Source organism: Chanos chanos, chromosome 5 (genome assembly GCF_902362185.1).
Source record: "Chanos chanos chromosome 5, fChaCha1.1, whole genome shotgun sequence".
In the NCBI taxonomy this organism is placed as follows: Eukaryota; Metazoa; Chordata; class Actinopteri; order Gonorynchiformes; family Chanidae; genus Chanos; species Chanos chanos.
Window position 1 is genome coordinate 29789781 of NC_044499.1, and position 18070 is coordinate 29807850.

Sequence of the window (18070 nt, forward strand, 5' to 3'; positions counted from 1 at the left end):
CTTCATGTACGGGTTCTCCATCTCTTATGCCGTCACCAGCAGCTCCATCAGCGCTCCTACAGAATGCATCCTGTAGAACACAGCCAGGGGCTGGCCCAGGTTCACCAGCACAAACCAGGTGGTGAACCCGTAGAACTGTTTCCCCAGTCCGTTCTCAAACTGCGGGTGAGCGCCAAAGGCAGGGATTATCCAGAGCTGTAGGAGAGACAGACAGAACACAGTGCTGCTCAGAAACAGAACAGAAACATTATCTCTCTCACATATGCAATGTACTACCTTTGTCTATACTGATTTTAAAGAAATCATACTTGACATTGAAAGACCTTTGAATTACAGGAAACCGGCTGACCATAACAGACTTAAACCCCTTTCACACATGCACCGCAAGCCTAAAATAATCGATATTCTAACCGGAGGGACTGTGTGTGTGAACAAAAATGTCTGAATCAGTCGACTCGGATTCTAAACGGACTTTATTTTACCAGCCCGCTGGTAGAAACTCCGTTTTCTCCTCGTTTGGGTCCATGTGTGAATAGAGCGGATTATACTCCGGAGTATGCACAGCGAGCAAGTGGGCGTGTTGTTACCGTTTCTAACATGCAACTGGCGCGAAACCGGAAGAACAGAAACATCCGGCGGTGAAGAAGAAGGATCAGTTACATGAAGATGCCAACGAAAATGTCTGACTGGAGAGACGACGAGATTCGTGAACTTCTGTCTGTAAGGGCCGACGCCAAAATCGTCAGAGCAAAGTCGGTAGCCTCGTCCTCCTTTTTCGATTTGTTGTAAACGGGAAAAAAATTTCGCAGAGTACTTTCTGCGTCATGTTCTGCCTCCTGCACGCTCTACCCAGGCGCCACCCCCCGCCGAAACCAAACGGAGTATTTCGAGTGTGTGTGAACGCGTCTTAGTTGCACTGTCTGCTGCTGTGTGCTGCATGTCTGAAAGAGCAACTTCGGACATAATGCAAACGTGATTCGGCGGTTACAGTCCGTAGTGAATATGTGAAAATGGCTTTAGTGGCAACCATGTAGTTTTCTCCACGGAGAGTAGTGCCATTGTTTGGTTCTTTTATTTAAATCTTAAACAGGCAGATGAAAAACAAGAAATCATATTTCTATGAAAATAAATTGATGTGGTCTGATGAACATCCTTCATTCACACTGTCATTTTAAGGTCTCACTGAACTTTTTACAGCCATGAGTTCCACTTCTGTGCACATTAGCATTTTCTGTCTTTAATTACCTCATATCAGAAATTACCAGATTAGTTGAAAGCAATGAGGTAGCTATTCCATTAAATATATAAGACATATTAGAGTAAATGAAAATATGTTATTGTTCCAATCTTTGGATAAATTAAGTCTATCCAACTAAAATACTTCCAGTAACTCAGCAGCTAAGATTCTTTAACTTATTTTTACCATGACTTTCATCAAACGTATGTCTCTTTAGGTTACATACCATGATGTTGGTTAGAATGAGGAAAGAACAGATCTCCTGGATGGCTCGCTTGCTCCAGCGAGTATTGTTTTCTTTTTGGTCACTGGGGGGCACTGGTGAGACTTGACCTGTCTCTAGCAAGCCAAGGGCTCCTGCTCCATCAGCCTCAACCTTGCTTTCCACCTCCTTCCTCCTCCTCTGTTTATAGCATGAGAAAGTAATCTTACATCATTAAACCATTCAGTAACCAATAAAAAAACAAATCTGTAAGGATGTCATAAAGTTCCACAACCCATTAAAACAACATATAAATTATTATTCAAGGTATTTTTTACTTTGTGGTGTACATTTATCAAACAGAAGAGGAATGTTGCTGATTAAGGTGTGTTTCCTGATTCCAGTCCTGGTGAACCTCACAACCAAGTATACATGTTGGATACCCCTGTTTAACTTCAGTACCAGCGTTGACCTTTATTTTTAAACAGAGCAGACATGTGTCATATAGACATTTGAGAGAGCCCTGTTCTTTTCGCGGCCCCCTTTCTTTGGGACCACGATAAATGTCAGTCGGAGGTTAAGTAACTTTACTATAAAGGGACACAAAATAAAGGACCCTTATAAAATTAGTGGGACGTAGCCCAGTCCTTCGGGCAGCCGAGGTTAGTGAACCGGGCTCATGACCGAAGGGTTGCTGGTTTGACTCCCAGGACTGACATGCATGGCTGTGTGCCCTTAACCCCAATGCCCCCTGGGCGCAAGGAATGTTGCCCACTGCTCCTGCATCTGGTGTGTGTGCTCACTGTTCACAGTGTGTGCAATCCCAGAGATTTACAATCATTCATTCTTTAAATATTTATTTGACCCAGGCCTGATCCAGAGTGAACTGCACAAAGTCAAATGAACCTGGAGTTGAACCCTCCACAGATTTGCTGAGTGGTGGAGGTTTGGAATTTTGGTGAAGACCCATAGGTCACTGGGGCTGGAATCAGGAACCACTGGCATTGGAGATACTGGCCTTAAGTATGAAATTCGGTTCCATTTTTTTGGACCTGGCCTTGTGCAGGCTGGGGTGTCTGTGTAGACCCTCAATAATGAAGATGTTCTGCAGGATCAACTCTAGCAGAGTGAGTACAGAGTAACAGAGATCCAGGTCTCCCAAAGTCCTGCCCAGCCCCTCCGACAAGGCAGCCACCAGGGAGAAGTACGAGAGAGAAAGCTGCCCCAATGCTGCCCCCACCAGCAGGATCACATCCAGGCTACGTGTGGGGTTATGGCCATCTTCACTCACATGCTTCTCCAGTTTATGGACAACCATTCCAGCCAATGAGCATAGAGACATGACGGGCATCACGCCTAAGTGATATCCATAAAACAGGAGGAAGGCAGTCAGCCGATGAGTTTTTTGACTCACCCACACTTGGTACAGAATGAAAATGGCAACGCCAACTAGGAGGACCAGAATCCCGCAGGCAGGCCCCAGTAAGATTCCTCCACTATGGACGATGCGAAAGGTTATTTTCTGAGCTTCGTGAGAGTGTGCCCCAGGCTTGACTCTGCGACCAACGTTTTTCCACATCACATAGAGCATAGACCCAGCCATCAGACAGTACTCAATGTTAAAGGGATACAGGATCTCGTAACCCTTCCTGAAAACGAGACACAGTGTTTCTGCTCGACAGTGACAGACTGTTGTGTTGTCCAGGTCTACAAAAACAAACAAAGGAAAAAAACAGGTTAACAGGTTGGCAAGTTATCTGTAGGATACATCTTCCAAGATAACACTTTTATTGTGTCAGATTAAAACCTCTGAAGAGTGATGACAGAAGATAAAAAAGATAGGGATGAAAAGACATATCACATTACTACCGCAGTGTCGTGTGTCATGCACTTTTACAATGACTACTAAGTGAATTGAATAGATGAACTGGAATTATGCTAGCTCGTTCTATACTTCAAAGATAAACATCACTGCTTCTAATGAAGAATTCAATCAAACAACTATCAAAGGAAACACATGCATGTGTGACACCAATATAAGTGTAACAGGCAATATGAAATCAAATTACAGATGCAAAGTACTTTACACACCTCATCTTATCACAACTCTAGCTCTTATTTAAACCAATAAAAGAACAACAATAAAAGAAAAAAAAGAACAAAAGAGCATCAGAATTAAAGGTTTTCCGTGTTCAGAATGTAACACAAACATTGCACCTGGCCTGTTTATTTGTATTTCTTCAGTATCATGTAATGTGATTATATTTAAGGACAGCTCATTAAATTTTATATGAGAGAGAGGAGTATTTGCTGGTAAGGTAAGAGGGAAAAACAGGGTGGGTAGATGAAATCCCTTCATCAGATCCTTGTGGGGGTTAATGGTGACTTAGAAAATGCCAAATGCCAAAAAGTCCATTTGTAAGGTGAAACTTTAGCAGACGATCACAATACTGGGTAGGATAAAAGATGTAATGCATTCAGATATATGAATTATTAACATTAAGTCCTGACAAACCCATAGGGCAAAGAGAGTTGGACAGTCATTGAGAAGACAGTCATTCCACACTGTTTGAGATGACAGTCATTCTACGCTGTGTGAGATGACAGTTACTTCACACTCTTTGGGATAACTGTCTCTCCACACTGTGTGAGATGACAGTCACTTCACACTGTGTGAGATGTCAGTCACTTCACACTGTCTGAGATGACAGTCACTCCACGCTGTTTGAGATGACAGTCACTCTACGCTGTGTGAGATGACAGTTACTTCACACTCTTTGAGATAACAGTCACTCCACACTCTTTGAGATGACAGTGCCTTTGAGCAGATAGCTGTGCTCCAGGTGAGGATGACTGATGTCACGTTGCCTAACGTACCTGATGAATTCTGCTTATTATTCTCAGGGCTTTTTAACAGGATTTGGAGAGAGGGCATTCTTTTACTCTACAGAGTGTCAAAGAGAGGCAGTGTTTCCTTTACTCAAACCTGCTGAGGACCAATCCACTATATCCAGTTACTTGAAATTTATGTAAGTGAATGGAAGAAAAAATGTTGTTTCTCAGTCTTTGCAGTCAGAGGGAGCTGTACTTTGTCCTCTGTCTTTATTACACTGGACAGTGAATTACAGACAAATGTCTTCAACCCTCTTGTTTCAAAAGCATGAGAAACAACATATTTTCAGACACAGAGAGGGGCACTGAGGTGCTCTTGTATGCAGATGAAGCAGTTGGAAAAGTTGGGAATATTCCAAATGTAGAAAAAATTCCATATGGTCTAAGGATTATTCCTTGCTTGGTCTAGCAATGCCACCTCCAAGCCAGGAATCAGGGGTTTAAGTTCATGCATGTCGACTGCACCTGGAGCAGTGTTTCTGCCCTTAATTCCCAATACTTAACTTATTAGAAAGACTATGTAGCTGGCAACCTTTTTTTTATTTCTTCATTGAAAATTCCTTATTTATCGTTGCTTTATCTATTTCTTTGCTTATTCCTTTAATAACTACTTAATATTCTGGTAGTCAGAGGGTGGTTTAAGTCCAAGGTTGATTTAGAAAGAGATGGACCATTTTTAACCACTGCTCCTGCTTCAACTTGTATTGTAAGTGTTCACAAAAAATATATATATATATATACCAGACAAGTGACTGCTATTCAAGTGACTGCTATTATTTTAAAATAAATTATGGTCTGAAACTATAAAACAAACTATGAGCCTTTAGAAAGATTTTCTGTTTCTGAAAGATTCTCTGTTTCCAATTATCTGGTTTGACAGCAGGTAACCAAGGAGATCTCATGATCTGTGATGTGAACATGTTATTTAGTTGATGAGAGATGTTCCTAGATATTGTGGGTTATTAAATGGCTCATTGTTGCACATCCACAAAGCTTTGATAAGGTGTTACACTGATTATAAGTGTTCAGTGAGGCTTCCACTCAGATCGGACAGAGTGCAGCTCTCTAAACTGTGTGTGCCATAAGCGTCACTGGGAATTTTAGAGCAACAAGGGCATTCCGGCTGTAAAAGATCTAACAGCAGCAAATGGTTTAACAAAACTGGAGTTTGGGCTATGAGTAAAATTAGGAGCTGTCCCTTCTTGATTGCTCTAGATTTGGATATTACGAAGAAGAAAAGAAATTGGTCAGACGTGGAAAATATTGGGGTCTTGCTCAAAGAATACATGTATAAATGTTTTTGTTCAATTCTGGAGGTCTAAACAGATTGGCCCCATTGCCTTGTATGTGGCTATACCAGTATGATTACAAGGTTTACTTATTTTAAGGTCAGAGTTTGTCATGTGTGATCTATGAGTCAAAATGTCTTGATAGGTTTGTGTGATATCCAGAGGCCTAGTACAGTTTTATTTCTGTTATCAGTTTGACTGGGATGAATGACAACTAGTATGTGTAGGGTACCTGTCATAGGGGTGTGTGGGCCACCTGAGCAGGATGTTCTGTTTTCACTTTCTTTGTTCTCTCTCTCCATCTCTATCTGCAGATGCAGCGTCTCCTCTGTCACTGCATTCAGCCACAGCAGTAGGTCAGCACTCAGAGTTAGCATCAAACCAGACCTGTTGCATGCACACGCACACACACACACACACACACACACAATCACAAATCACTGATGTAAGAAATGAGCTGACATATCCAAACACCATAAAGAGGCGAAATAAACAAACACCTTTTCATCCTTTATTAGACCATACCTTAATTGAATCAACTGAATTTAAGATCTTGATTGTGTTTTATTAGCTGTAAGTACACAATAATACACTGCTACCGTGGAAACCAATATAGGTGATCTACTATAACCTAGTCATGTACATAAGCCTATTTCAAAAGATATTTTCATCTGACGGAAATGTAAATATTCACTTTAATCATGTTGCCATCTAACCAAGGACAGCAATGACATATCACTGTGCCCATTCAGCGTCACTGGACAACTTCAGGTACCTGGTAATGATCTTGTGCTTGTGAATGCAGTCTTTGGAGTGAGCCCAAAGGAAATATGTCTGCAAGCAGGCAGGGAGACACAGTCAGGACACATATGATAATATTGAACAGCATGCAACACAACTTTGCCAGCACAGTTGGGATTTTAAGAAGGTGCAGCAAAAGAGAATGAGACAAAATATGTGTTTATGTGAAACACATTCACTCACCTGGAGACCTAGAAATGGAGCCTCAATAAAGGGAGAGATGACTTTGGCAAAACTGTTACATTCAACCATCATGACAAAGTAGCCCATCCTGAACACATGCAGAAGCAGACTGAACCCAGCAAATACCATTAACACCACTGCCAAAAGAAGGAACAGTTCAAAAACACACAGCAGTTAATGAACCAGAGGCCACTTTAATTCAACTTGAAGAGCAGCAAAAAATTAAAAATGACAGGACCTTCACTCAGTCTTTACAATGTACTTGAGTCTTTAAGTGTAAAAATAGTACGTCACCTTGGACAAACACTATCAGCTAAATCAAACTTAAAAGTAACGTAGAACAAACGACAGTTACGACCAGGAGAGTCCCTGTTGCGTTAGTTCTCGCTGCTACAGACAGGGAGATCTGGCAGTTCACTTGTGGCTATGGTATACAATCAGAGATAAATCTGTCCAATGACAGTCATACTGACAAAGAGCCTGAAGCTAAGATAACAACATGGAGAAACTCTGCGCTAGATTTACCAGTGACTGTGATTCCTCCTGCATGATGGTCAGTGTGGGGCGAGAGTCCGGGCTGTCTGCGGGCCCAGAGGAGGTACCAGAGCATCCACAGGAGACTAAGGCTCATCAGCACCAACAGAAACACCTGAGGCTCTTGGTGTCGAAACCCCCAGGGGTTAAACGCTTCTCCAGCCACCAGTGCAGCTCCAAAAAGCATCACGTTCAGTCCCACCAGTCCAGAGACTAATCTCCGCGCACTGGGTACCCAGAGCAGGACAGAATCCTCTCCCTGCTCCTCATGCGCTTCCTCCACATTGTTCTGAGCTCTTGCTGTCTTGTGAATAATCTCCATATCAGTGCTTTCCTCCATCACTTCAGAGTCAGAACGCATTTCTTCTGTCTCTTTCTTTTCTGGTTTAACCTCTCTCTGTCTAACCTCTCTTGCTCTGCCTGTAGAGCTGCAGCTTTGAAAGACTTTTTTTTCTTCTCCAGGACTATGGACTTTTTGGTTTACACACTGCGCTCTTCCTGGTCTGAACAGGTGATCTTGTCGAATTCCAGGAAATGTCCCGATTCAGCTTGGTGCATGTAGTGACAAGTAAACATGCGGTTCTCCTTAGGACAGGTTTGTCTTAGCCAAAGCAGGGCTAAAACAGGCGTGTCCGCAGGAGGCGCGGCTGAGCTGGTTGTCAGTTTTTGACCTTCTCTGTCAGAAATGAAAGTGAGACAAGTTAATGTATGACAAACAAGAGCTGTCAAGTAAATTTAATATGAATGCAACAATATACAAAAGTCTTTAGATTTGAATAATGCCAAAAATTAAGTTAATGGGCCTCATTTCAATGTCCATTCTATCAAGTTAGCATGTGTGAAGTGTTTGTTTAGTGTGTGGTCATGCAAAGTATGTACAACGCGTGGAAAGGAAGTGATATCATCAGGGGAATGTTTGGTCATAGTCTGCACCAGGTATACACTGGTATATACTCTGATAAGCACACTTTTGATGACTAAAGTAATTACAATAGATTTCATTACAACATGCATCCTTATTGGACTGAAACACGTGGGTGATTCCATTCAGATCAGTGTGGTTTCAAACTCGTATATAATATTTTTTGAGTAAGCACCGCCGCAAAACAGTCCAAGACTGGCACAGATGTTGATCTTTCCCAAGTGCTAATTTACAGAAGCCATCAATACCCATGATTGCATTTATTCAGTTAATAACGTGGGACAACCAGTCTATTGACTTTACTTTATAGTCAAGAGCCAAATATATTAAATATACTGAGGTACACAGAGTTGCTTTGGGTTTGATTGATTTCGCTTATTATTACTGTTCAGAACAGGTGCTTGAGGATGGGCCGCGTGATCTCCCGCGTAAGCGACCTCCTTGTTTGACAAGCGCTCTCGTGCTCCCTTGGCAACCGCTGTAGCTTCGGGTCTGCAGTTACAGCGGCGGCGCAGTGTTGCAAAGTTCGCACGCCGCTGGTCTTCCAAGACCCGTTTTCTCTCTCCTACGACCTGGATCCTGATGCCAAATGATAGGATGTAAGCCAGACCAGGCTCTTCTGCCACTATGAATGATAAGTACCACCGGGCGGCTCGTGATGGCTACCTGGACCTACTTAAAGAGGCCACACGAAAAGACTTAAACGCACCGGACGAGGATGGGATGACACCGACCCTATGGGCCGCTTACCACGGCAATCTCGATGCACTTCGACTTATTGTCGGACGGGGGTAAGTACTGCACGCCGTGTTATGATCTTTAATACTTTCTGTATCCCTCAGATGGCCGTGCACAGGTGATCCTCGCGGCCAACAGAATGAGAATACTAAACATGTATAGACTTTGTGTTCACTGGATTAGTATTCAGCAAAAAGGTGAGCGATACAGGATACAGGTTTGTACGTTGCCGGTCTGATATGTATCCACTGTGTAGAAATAACCTCATGGTGATTTTATTGTCATCCTTACACAAAACACAATACGAATTGTCATTCTGTATGTTTTTGAAGCCTTTCCTCCGCCGTTTTTTTTAATCAGTGCATGACACACAATTGTATATCCTCTGCCGACTGCTCGCCTTATCGACAATACTGAAGCATCCAGCCAGACAACGACCCTCTTTTTTTCCTTGAAACTAGTTGCTAACAGACAGATATTCATTTACCCAGTCACATGATTTTGTGATTCTCTTGGATATATGCGTGACCCATCTTTGCCTCTCAGTTCTCTCTCTGTGAATTCATCCTTCACTGACTGGTAACCCCTACATTTGCATTTTTACTGCTCCAAGCTAATCAAAGCAAAAGGTCATGACAGGGAGTTCATCTGACAAGCAACATCCACACTATTCATAACTGTTTGATCCACTTTAGGTCCTCAGTTCTGAATCGTTCAGTATATGTGAATACCTTTATCTTAATTTTTCATACAGTCTTGTTCTGCTGCTGTAATTCCTGTGTCGTTGTTTGTGTTAATGGAGGGTATTATTATGTAGTGTTGTTGTGTATAGTATTATATAGTGTGTCTGCTGATTTGCGATTCCTAATAGTATTATTTGCATATTCATCAGCTCTGTAAATTTTGATTTAAATAAAAATATAGGCAGTCAGTTGCAAGCTTTGCTACCATTACAAATTGTTAAGAAATTGTGATACACTGTAATAATTCTCAAAAATTGCGTTGGTACAGTAATGGAATGTAACACTGTGTCTCTAAATGAAGATTACATCTACTAGATTTACACTGAAGGGTGATTTTTCAGTGAGAGAGAGTGAGAATAAAAACCTGAATCACTGACTCAGAGCCACTGGTAACAGATCTAATGTGACATTTCACATTAGGGTCATTAAGTAATTAGTCCTGTTTTAGTCAAGCTTGGCCTCTCCTTACATTGCTGCTTCTGACTGATAAAGGCTATGCTCTGTGCCCCTCTATGAACAAAGCCAGACAGTTCATTCCCAATATCCTAATTAAACTTATGCTTGCACAGTGAAGCAGCTCTCAGCGATATAACAATGATCCTTTCTTCTAAAGTCCCTCAGTAGGAAACAGGATAGATTCAGCTGAAAGGGATTTACGAGTAACGGTATATTCAGATGTGATAAAGTGAGGTTGCACAGTGCTATAGGCCAAGGCTTTCTGGAAGAGTGTGTGTGTGTGTGGGCATAACAGCTCTTCAACTGGATGTCCCAAGTCTGGCATACTGAATGTATCGGCAGATCAGAGAAAAGATCCATGAATGCTGGGTTCTAATTTAGTCTCCAAAATTTTAGAGTGTTGGCCTTTTACCTGGTAACACTTCAGAAACTGCAGTATGATGCCAGTGAGCCATATTGTTTAGCACAAAACAAATATGAAGGCTGTCCAAGGTATATGATATCCGAAAAGCTGGCTTATAAAGCCCAAAACAGTTGACCTACCCTGAGTTCATTATTTTGCATTGTGGTTAGAATGTGTGTTATAACTGGCCAAAAAACAGCTTTCAAATGTTGTGGTTGTGTTTACATGGAGAGTTTCCCCCATTGACCAAGGTACTGGCAGAAACACCTGGAGTTGGTCCCCGGGCGCTGGCGACGGTGGCTGCCCACGGCTCCTAGCTCATAGTGTGTATGTGTGTGCTCACTGGTGTTGGGATTTCACTGCTCAGAGTAGATGTGACAAATAAAGTGACTTTGTTTGTTTGTATTCAGTTATAGTTTTCATTTAGTACACTGAAACTAAACCCACAATTTAATGTAAAGTCAAAGTAAAAAAATACCCACTTAATAAGATTGCTGAAAGAACACCATGAGTGTACAATTATTTGTAATTTTTAAAAAGCAATGATAAGTGAATTAGCAATAAAACAATACCTGACAACCAATAACAAGTTCAGTCTGAATAATTTATTGCATGTAATAAATATGAGCCAACATGTAAGCAACTGTTCGCTTTGAACTGTCTTTAGTTTCCTGCTCAAAAACATCCTTGTGTTCTTATTTGCCGTTGTTTTCTTTAATGCCTCCCTGTCAGACTTTCCACACTCACAGTGCTAAACTTAATCCCAGTATTTATCCTTACTTTAAACCCTACACGTGAGCATGCATAGGGGGGTTGCAAAATAAAATGCATTTTATCTTGAAATTTGCATAGAGTTTGAGGCTTATAAATGTAGTAACACGTCTGCCTCTAAGTTTTTTTTCTCCTGATGGCAATAAGGCCAAGTGCAGGCGTGTTTGTCGAAATGTCAGATATAAAATGATTATTTATTCGGCAGACCGTATAGTTAGGGGCCACTGAGCTTTCTGTTGGAGAGGTAATTTGCTGTATATATTGGCAAGAGAAAGGTCACACCAGATGAAAGGAGACACGCTCTGCTTGAAGAGCTCTTTATGCTATTTGAAGAAACTGTGATTCAGAGTTAAATGGCTTGTATTTGCATATGGGTAAGTGCAGAAGTCAAGTGCACCGGTTGTTTAAAAAAACTGGGTTAGAATTCTGAAGGAGAAAATGGTTAATGATTATCGTACTTCATCATTCATTTGAGGTTCATTTCGAGTTGAACATGGACTAAAATCTGACACCACTTGCCAGCGCCACCTTCACACCAGAAGAAACGCATACACCAACTTCAAAACAAGCACTGCGAAGTGTTTATGCAACGACTTTATTCAAAGTTTACCTTGGAGCTGAGAATCTGCAGTTTCACCAGGTCTTTGAAACGAAATTCGGTCCCAAAGTAATCCAAAATAATGTTGGTCCAAGTAAAATGTGTCCTGTATTCCCAACGATAGCAAAACAAGTGCTCGCCGTAACAAAATGTTGTCACTGAAAAATACAGGCTGTTGTAAGACTATATTTGTTGTTGTTGTTGGTAAGGATGTTGATAAAAAGTCGCCTAAATCGCTGGTTCAACCCCCACTATTCTGTGTCAGCCTCTCCCCTGTATCATTGGCATTGCTTACGCGATTTCGTTTAGGACAGAGATCGTGCTAATCAGGAAGCGGTATGAACAGATATGGAAGTAAGACGCACTGTAGCCTGTCACCTTTAATGTTCTAAAATAGTATATCCATTTTATTAAATTTAGGCTTTCAGTATTTCTGATATGTCAGCTTGCTTCTCTGGATTGTTGGTTCCACCCCTTTGTGAGTGACATGCTGAAATGAGCTACAGAAATGTTGAACTGCCTCTCCTCCCCAATATTCAGAAGTTTTTGTGATTTTATCTAAAAATGTATCATTATGTGAAAATGGATAGAGATGTAATTTTGTTCTTGTTTACTTATTTCTTCTTAATGTTACTGATTCCAGTCAGGTGTCTGGACCTGTTTCAGTTCCTCTCATTTGTTATGATGGGTGTGAGAGAGGTCTGGGCAGCACAGTGAAGTTGGGAGACTTCTGTTCATTCATGACCTGATTTGATCTTTATTACCAGTCTTCCTATATCTTTTGTTCATACCACATATGAGAGAACTGACTGTCATGAACAGTGTATAAAACAGAGAGAACAGTCATGTGGGCGTGAAATGGACCAGGTGTGACGATCTAGGGATAAACACTCAAAGTTGTGAAACTTGATCTTTATTTGTGTTGAACACCAGCACAGATGGACAGCTCCAGTTCTCATGAGGTGGATACAAAACATATTGACCCAAATCATGTTCGCTCAGCTCATAGGCTGGGTTGATGAACCTTCTTAAAAATAAATAAATCAATTTTGCATGGAATAGTTTGCTGTCTTAGCTGTGTATACTGTACGACATCTTGTTCAACACTAATCACATCTTCTCTTTAAGAGTGATTTGGGATGCACTTCTCTCCCTCTCCAGTAGAACAGGCTGTTTCAGGCAAATGTTCTTCCGGCCCCTGTGTGAGACTGCATTGCTTACTTTTTATCTCTGTTGTTCTCTGCTTCATGTTGGTCTTATCAGACAAAATCAGGAAGAGGATTTAAGCTGCTTACTTGGTAGATGGCTGTGGTCAGGGCTTGTGTGTGTGAGAGAGAGAGAGAGAGAGAATGTTGCTCGGGTGAATAATGCATTCACAGGGCTGCAAAGTTTCACCCACAGAATGTCTCTTATTGGGCACATAAAACCAATACAGGAAGTGCCAGGCCATCACTAGCAAACTAAGACATACTGGTTCAGATGGTGGTGTTTTGTCATTGTATTGAACTTTCACTATTTTAATCTGTTAGTTATCTCTGTGCTATTAGTGTTAATGACTTGAGAATTAGCAATGAAAATCTCCTACTTTACAAGTTACACTGTAGATGTAAATCAAAAAATGAACAGCAATGGCATTTTAATGCAGCCAACTAACAAGAAAGTTCTTTGACAATAATATATAAACTAATTCGTTGGAGGTTAATCCTCCATATATTTATTTTCTTGGCAAAGTTGCTAAGTGACTGTGTTGTATCAGGGAAGCCCTGTTATGCTAAAGTGATGACATCACAGGCAGCCCAGTGCCAGGCAGAGTTTTAGTCATTGCTGAACTGGCTGTAATGTGACTCCAGACTGTTAGAGACCACAGACACAGACTCCTGCTTCGGTTACATGCCACAGCTCAACACCTCACAGCAGGACCCACACACACACACACACACACACACGCCATTGTCACCATACACATAATCGCTCTGTGTGTGTGTGTGTGTCTGTCTGTTTGTCTCTCTCTTTCTTTGTGTGTGTGTGTCTGTCTGTCTGTCTCTCTCTCTCTCCCTCACCCTCTCTCTCTATCTATGTTAATTCCCTTGTCCAGAGGTGACCCGGATAAGTGTGACATCTGGGGGAACACACCTCTGCACCTGGCTGCTGCCAACGGCCATCTGAACTGCCTGTCTTTCCTGGTCTCCTTCGGTGCCAATGTGTGGTGTCTGGACAATGATTACCACACCCCCCTAGACATGGCCGCCACCAAGAACCACATGGACTGCGTCCGTTACCTGGACTCTATCGCTGCCAAGCAGACCGCTATCAACCCAAAGCTGGTGAGTAAGCTGAAGGACCGGGCCTTCCGCGTGGCCGAGCGACGCATTAAAGATTGTGTCAAGCTCCAGCACAAGCACCATCAGCGAATGGAGAAGCGCTTTCTCAAAGAGGCGGCTGCGTCTGACGTCTCTGACGCCATGAGTTTCTCCAGCTACTCCAGCAGCTCCCTTAGCCGTAGACTGCCCCAGTTCAACACCGTCAACTCCACCATGTCCTACTCACAGGTGATTAAACCTTCGTCAGCCCTGTTTTGTACTGTAGCACTTACTCCGTCCACTGTGCTCTGAATGAAAATGTTACAGATAACGTGACTTGGTCACAGGTCAGTGCTCTGGACCATAACGTTAAAGATGATTTGACTGATGCATGGGTCAGTGCTATACAGTTACAGACAATACATCTCACCCAGAGCTGAGGGTTGCCACTCCAGTAGTGTCACTTGCAATATGAGCTGGTCACACTTCATTGCCAAGGGAATATGGGAAGCTAACATTTTCAGTGATTCTATGTTTGCCTGATATTGTGGACATTTTTACAGCATTAACTGTTAAAATGTCCACACAGTGGCGCAGTGGGTAGCGCTTCCCCGTGACCATAATTAGGATAAGCGGCTTTGAAAATGAGTGAGAGTGAGTGAGAGTAACTTTTACATGATAATAAGCTATGTGACAGACGAAGCGTTCTGAAAAAGTGAAAAGGAGCTTTGTAGTAACCAGCACAGAATGCCCTTCATGATTTATTAAAAATTATTGAGTGATGAAAAAATCACAGATATCCAGATGGGTACTTACTATATCAGATCCTTATGTGATAGCACAGAAGTGCATTTGGTATTTGCCTGTAGTAATTCTTTGGGTGTACAGTCAAAATCTCTCTATAATTTAAAAGATTTGGCCAGATATTTTTATTTTAATATTCATGTATTTGCAGACCCTGCATTCTACAGCAAAGAGTAAAACCAAGATCCAGAGGCGTCTGGAGAAGAGGAGACAGGGCGACAGCACCTTTAAAATCTCTGAGGACGGACGGAAAAGCGTCCGTTCGTTATCTGGCCTACAGTTGGGCAACGATGTGATGTTCCTTAAACAGGGCACCTATGCCACCCCCCGGGAACGACCCAACCCCCGTCTCAACATACGCCACATGTTCCCCGGCAACCACGATGATGACGACGAGACCGACACAGTCTCCCGTGCCCTGAGTGATCCTGGCCTGCATGAGGCGGCATACTCGGAAATCAGCGTGGACTCAGGGCGGGATTCGCTCTTCACGCGGCCTGGTCTGGGGACAATGGTGTTTCGGCGGAACTACGTCAGCGGAGGACTCTTCGGCCTCGGCGGTCGTGATGACGGCAGCATAGTGGGCAGCGAGCCAGTGGGACGAGCTCCTAATGTCCGGCTGCGGGGGCGTCTGCCCTTGCGATCGCCCAGTCTCGACGAAGTCAGCATCGGCAGTGCATTGAGCCTACAGGAACGCAACCTACAGGTAGCAGTAACACCATATATCAGTTTGTCTATCAGAGAAAAAATTACCTTAGAAAATATCTATGTTTTTTAAATTAAATCATATATAGCCTTTCAACTATATATGAGGCCGATTACAGTCACATATACTATTTAAACGTGAATTGAAGAGTTTTGTGCTTCCCTCTTGCTCTTTTGATGTGTTCTTCCTTTCTGAAAGCATTTTCGTGAATGATGAATTGCATCATTCATAGATCATTTATGATCCACCTGTCAGACAGACTATATTTGATCTGATATTTGATTGGCTGGTAATCTCATCATTTCTTCTGTGATGTGACCATGTGCAGGAGCTGCCATGGGAGGACGGGGATTTGGGGTTGGAGGATGAGGAGGAGCTGGAGCCTAACACGGGGCCTTTGGAGGTGTTTCTGGCCGCTCAGGGTTTGGGGGAGTTCATAGCCATCTTCAGAAGGGAGAAGATTGACCTGGAAGCACTCCTCCTGTGCTCAGAGGAGGACTTGTCCAGTATCCACATACCACTTGGCCCCCGCAAGAAACTACTGGAGGCCTGTCGCAGACGCGCTGACGTGCTGGATGAACCAGAGGCCATGCAGGACACAGAGCTGTGAAGGTGGGTGGAGTGTGTGTGTGTGTGTTTTTCATTTTGAGAATCATTGAGCACATCTGTGAATGTGTGTGTGTGTCTCAATCAAGGTAAGCTATATTAAGCACATGGAGCTGTAAGTGTATCTGTCTTGGTTAGTGAAGTGTTTGTATCATTAGGAGAATTTTTTCTTTGAGTGTGTGAGCAGTTTGTCTCAGCTGCTTAGAAAATGAAGAGTTTTTATGTTCAATGGGTCCATCTAGTGGACATAGACAGAATAGCACAACAAAACACCATTCAGTTAACAAGAATAGGTCTTTTTTTATAGTTCTTAAGGTTGACATATTTGTGTAAGTGTATATTTTTTCTTTTGTTTTTCAGATGGGACTGGTTTGGTGGAGCATTTATATCTGGCACTGGCAGGCCAGACAAACATTGGAGAAAAAACATTTCCCTTGGCATAGGACATACATCTGGACAGAAACATTGCCCTTGGCATAGGACATACATCTGGACAGGAACATTGCCCTTGGCATAGGACATACATCTGGACAGAAACATTGCCCTTGGCATTGAATCCTTTAGATTTTATAGTGTAAACCTGTTGAGATGTAAAATGGAATCTAATCTGTCAAGCAATGTAAGCTGCACTCACTGACTGAGCATAAATACACACACACACACACACACATTGAGAGAAAGTGCAGGGTATCCAAGCTCATATAAAACTGTTAAAGTAAAAGTTGTGACCAGGAAAATTGAGAACAGCGGTTATAGCCACTATATTCTATTCACTTGCCCTAAAGTCTCCAACAGTGCTTTTAATCTCACCACTTGATGTATACAATGATCTGCTTACTACCAGTCTGTTTTACTGAAAAGTTTGTACAGTTTTATTAATGTAAGTATGCTTGTTTTTTTATGTTGCTCCATGACTGTGATCAATGATATTGATATTGTTAGTTTTCTGTTTGTGTGTGTGTGTGTGAGTGTGTGTTTGAGTGTGAGAGAGAGAGAGAGAGAGAGAGAGAGATTTCTTTTTCGTTTCATAACCCTCACACTGCCTCTTACTCTAAACGCTGTCTGGTGAAGGTTGTTGTACCCTGTTGTGAAGGTGGGTGTGTTTTTGAAAGAAGATACATCTCTTGTCATGTAATCTGTCTGTCTTGACACCCTGTTATCTCAGTTACAGGCTTTAGCCCTGGGAGCCCTGTTTCACACAGTCCATTTAGTGTTTGTACTGTACCACCCTCATACAGACCCAGCTGTAGTCTGCTTAGACTCAGTCCGCATCAAAACACTGCCCAACTGCCCTTCACTTAAAGTAAAATTAGCTCAGTTCAGTGTAGATTTTTATTTCACTTCAAAATATGACTGAATCAAAGCAAACTGATTTTTGGGTCTGGATACTGAGAGCAAAGACAAGTGGAGTGTGTGACACCAACCAAAGCCTCAACATGCTAATCTATTGATGAAAGAGAAATGCTTGGTCACCTTTATAATAATGTTCTCTTTTTCTTCTTCCTGTCTCTCTTTCATGTCTCCCCCTGGATTTCAGCCAAGTGTAATGTTCTGTATGTAAAGTGTAATTTAACCAGTTTTTCATGATGTCTTCCCTGAGGATTGTATTTGCATTCATTCATGTACCAGTCACTCTTGTCCCAAAAAAGTGTCTGACTGTGTTTTTTTAGGCTCCATACACAAAATGCCAAGCTTCTCGTTCATAATAAAACACAATGTTGACTTAAAAGCAAACCAAAAAAACTGTCCAGTTTTTATAGTATAGATAATTGTAGAAACACACCTTGCATTTGAAACATCTCTCTTTCTACCTCTATCTTACTCTCTATTCCTCTCCTCTCCTTCAGTTACATGCCACATCTCAACACCTCGCAGCAGTACCTCT

General features: G+C 42.1%; 2 protein-coding genes across 2 annotated transcripts; one reads left to right on the forward strand and one right to left on the reverse strand.

Annotated features, from left to right (window-relative positions):
• Nucleotides 1-24: 24 nt before the first annotated feature.
• On the reverse strand, nt 25-7499 carry LOC115812376 (proton channel OTOP3-like). The gene is made up of 7 exons (XM_030774855.1): nt 7130-7499; nt 6605-6741; nt 6396-6454; nt 5877-6007; nt 2458-3146; nt 1464-1628; nt 25-195 (listed from the first exon to the last, which is right to left on the reverse strand). Exons 1-7 carry the CDS (start codon nt 7497-7499, stop codon nt 25-27), a joined length of 1722 nt encoding a protein of 573 aa, XP_030630715.1.
• Nucleotides 7500-8687: 1188 nt separating this feature from the next.
• Nucleotides 8688-16619, forward strand: ush1gb (Usher syndrome 1Gb (autosomal recessive)). The gene is made up of 5 exons (XM_030775769.1): nt 8688-8851; nt 13865-14318; nt 15025-15582; nt 15908-16191; nt 16546-16619. Exons 1-4 carry the CDS (start codon nt 8688-8690, stop codon nt 16187-16189), a joined length of 1458 nt encoding a protein of 485 aa, XP_030631629.1. The 3' UTR covers nt 16190-16191; nt 16546-16619.
• Nucleotides 16620-18070: the final 1451 nt, after the last annotated feature.

Excerpts from the sequence above, each read along its gene's own strand:
- LOC115812376 (XM_030774855.1), bottom strand. The coding sequence starts at position 7,499 with ATGCGTTCTGACTCTGAAGTGATGGAGGAAAGCACTGATATGGAGATT. Across the intron at positions 1,629-2,457 it reads AACCGAATTTCATACTTAAG|GAGGTGGAAAGCAAGGTTGA; the intron begins GCCAGTATCTCC and ends AGGAGGAGGAAG. Across the intron at positions 196-1,463 it reads TCATTCTAACCAACATCATG|CTCTGGATAATCCCTGCCTT; the intron begins GTATGTAACCTA and ends TCTCTCCTACAG.
- ush1gb (XM_030775769.1), top strand. The coding sequence starts at position 8,688 with ATGAATGATAAGTACCACCGGGCGGCTCGTGATGGCTACCTGGACCTA. Across the intron at positions 8,852-13,864 it reads CGACTTATTGTCGGACGGGG|AGGTGACCCGGATAAGTGTG; the intron begins GTAAGTACTGCA and ends TCCCTTGTCCAG. Across the intron at positions 14,319-15,024 it reads CCACCATGTCCTACTCACAG|ACCCTGCATTCTACAGCAAA; the intron begins GTGATTAAACCT and ends ATGTATTTGCAG.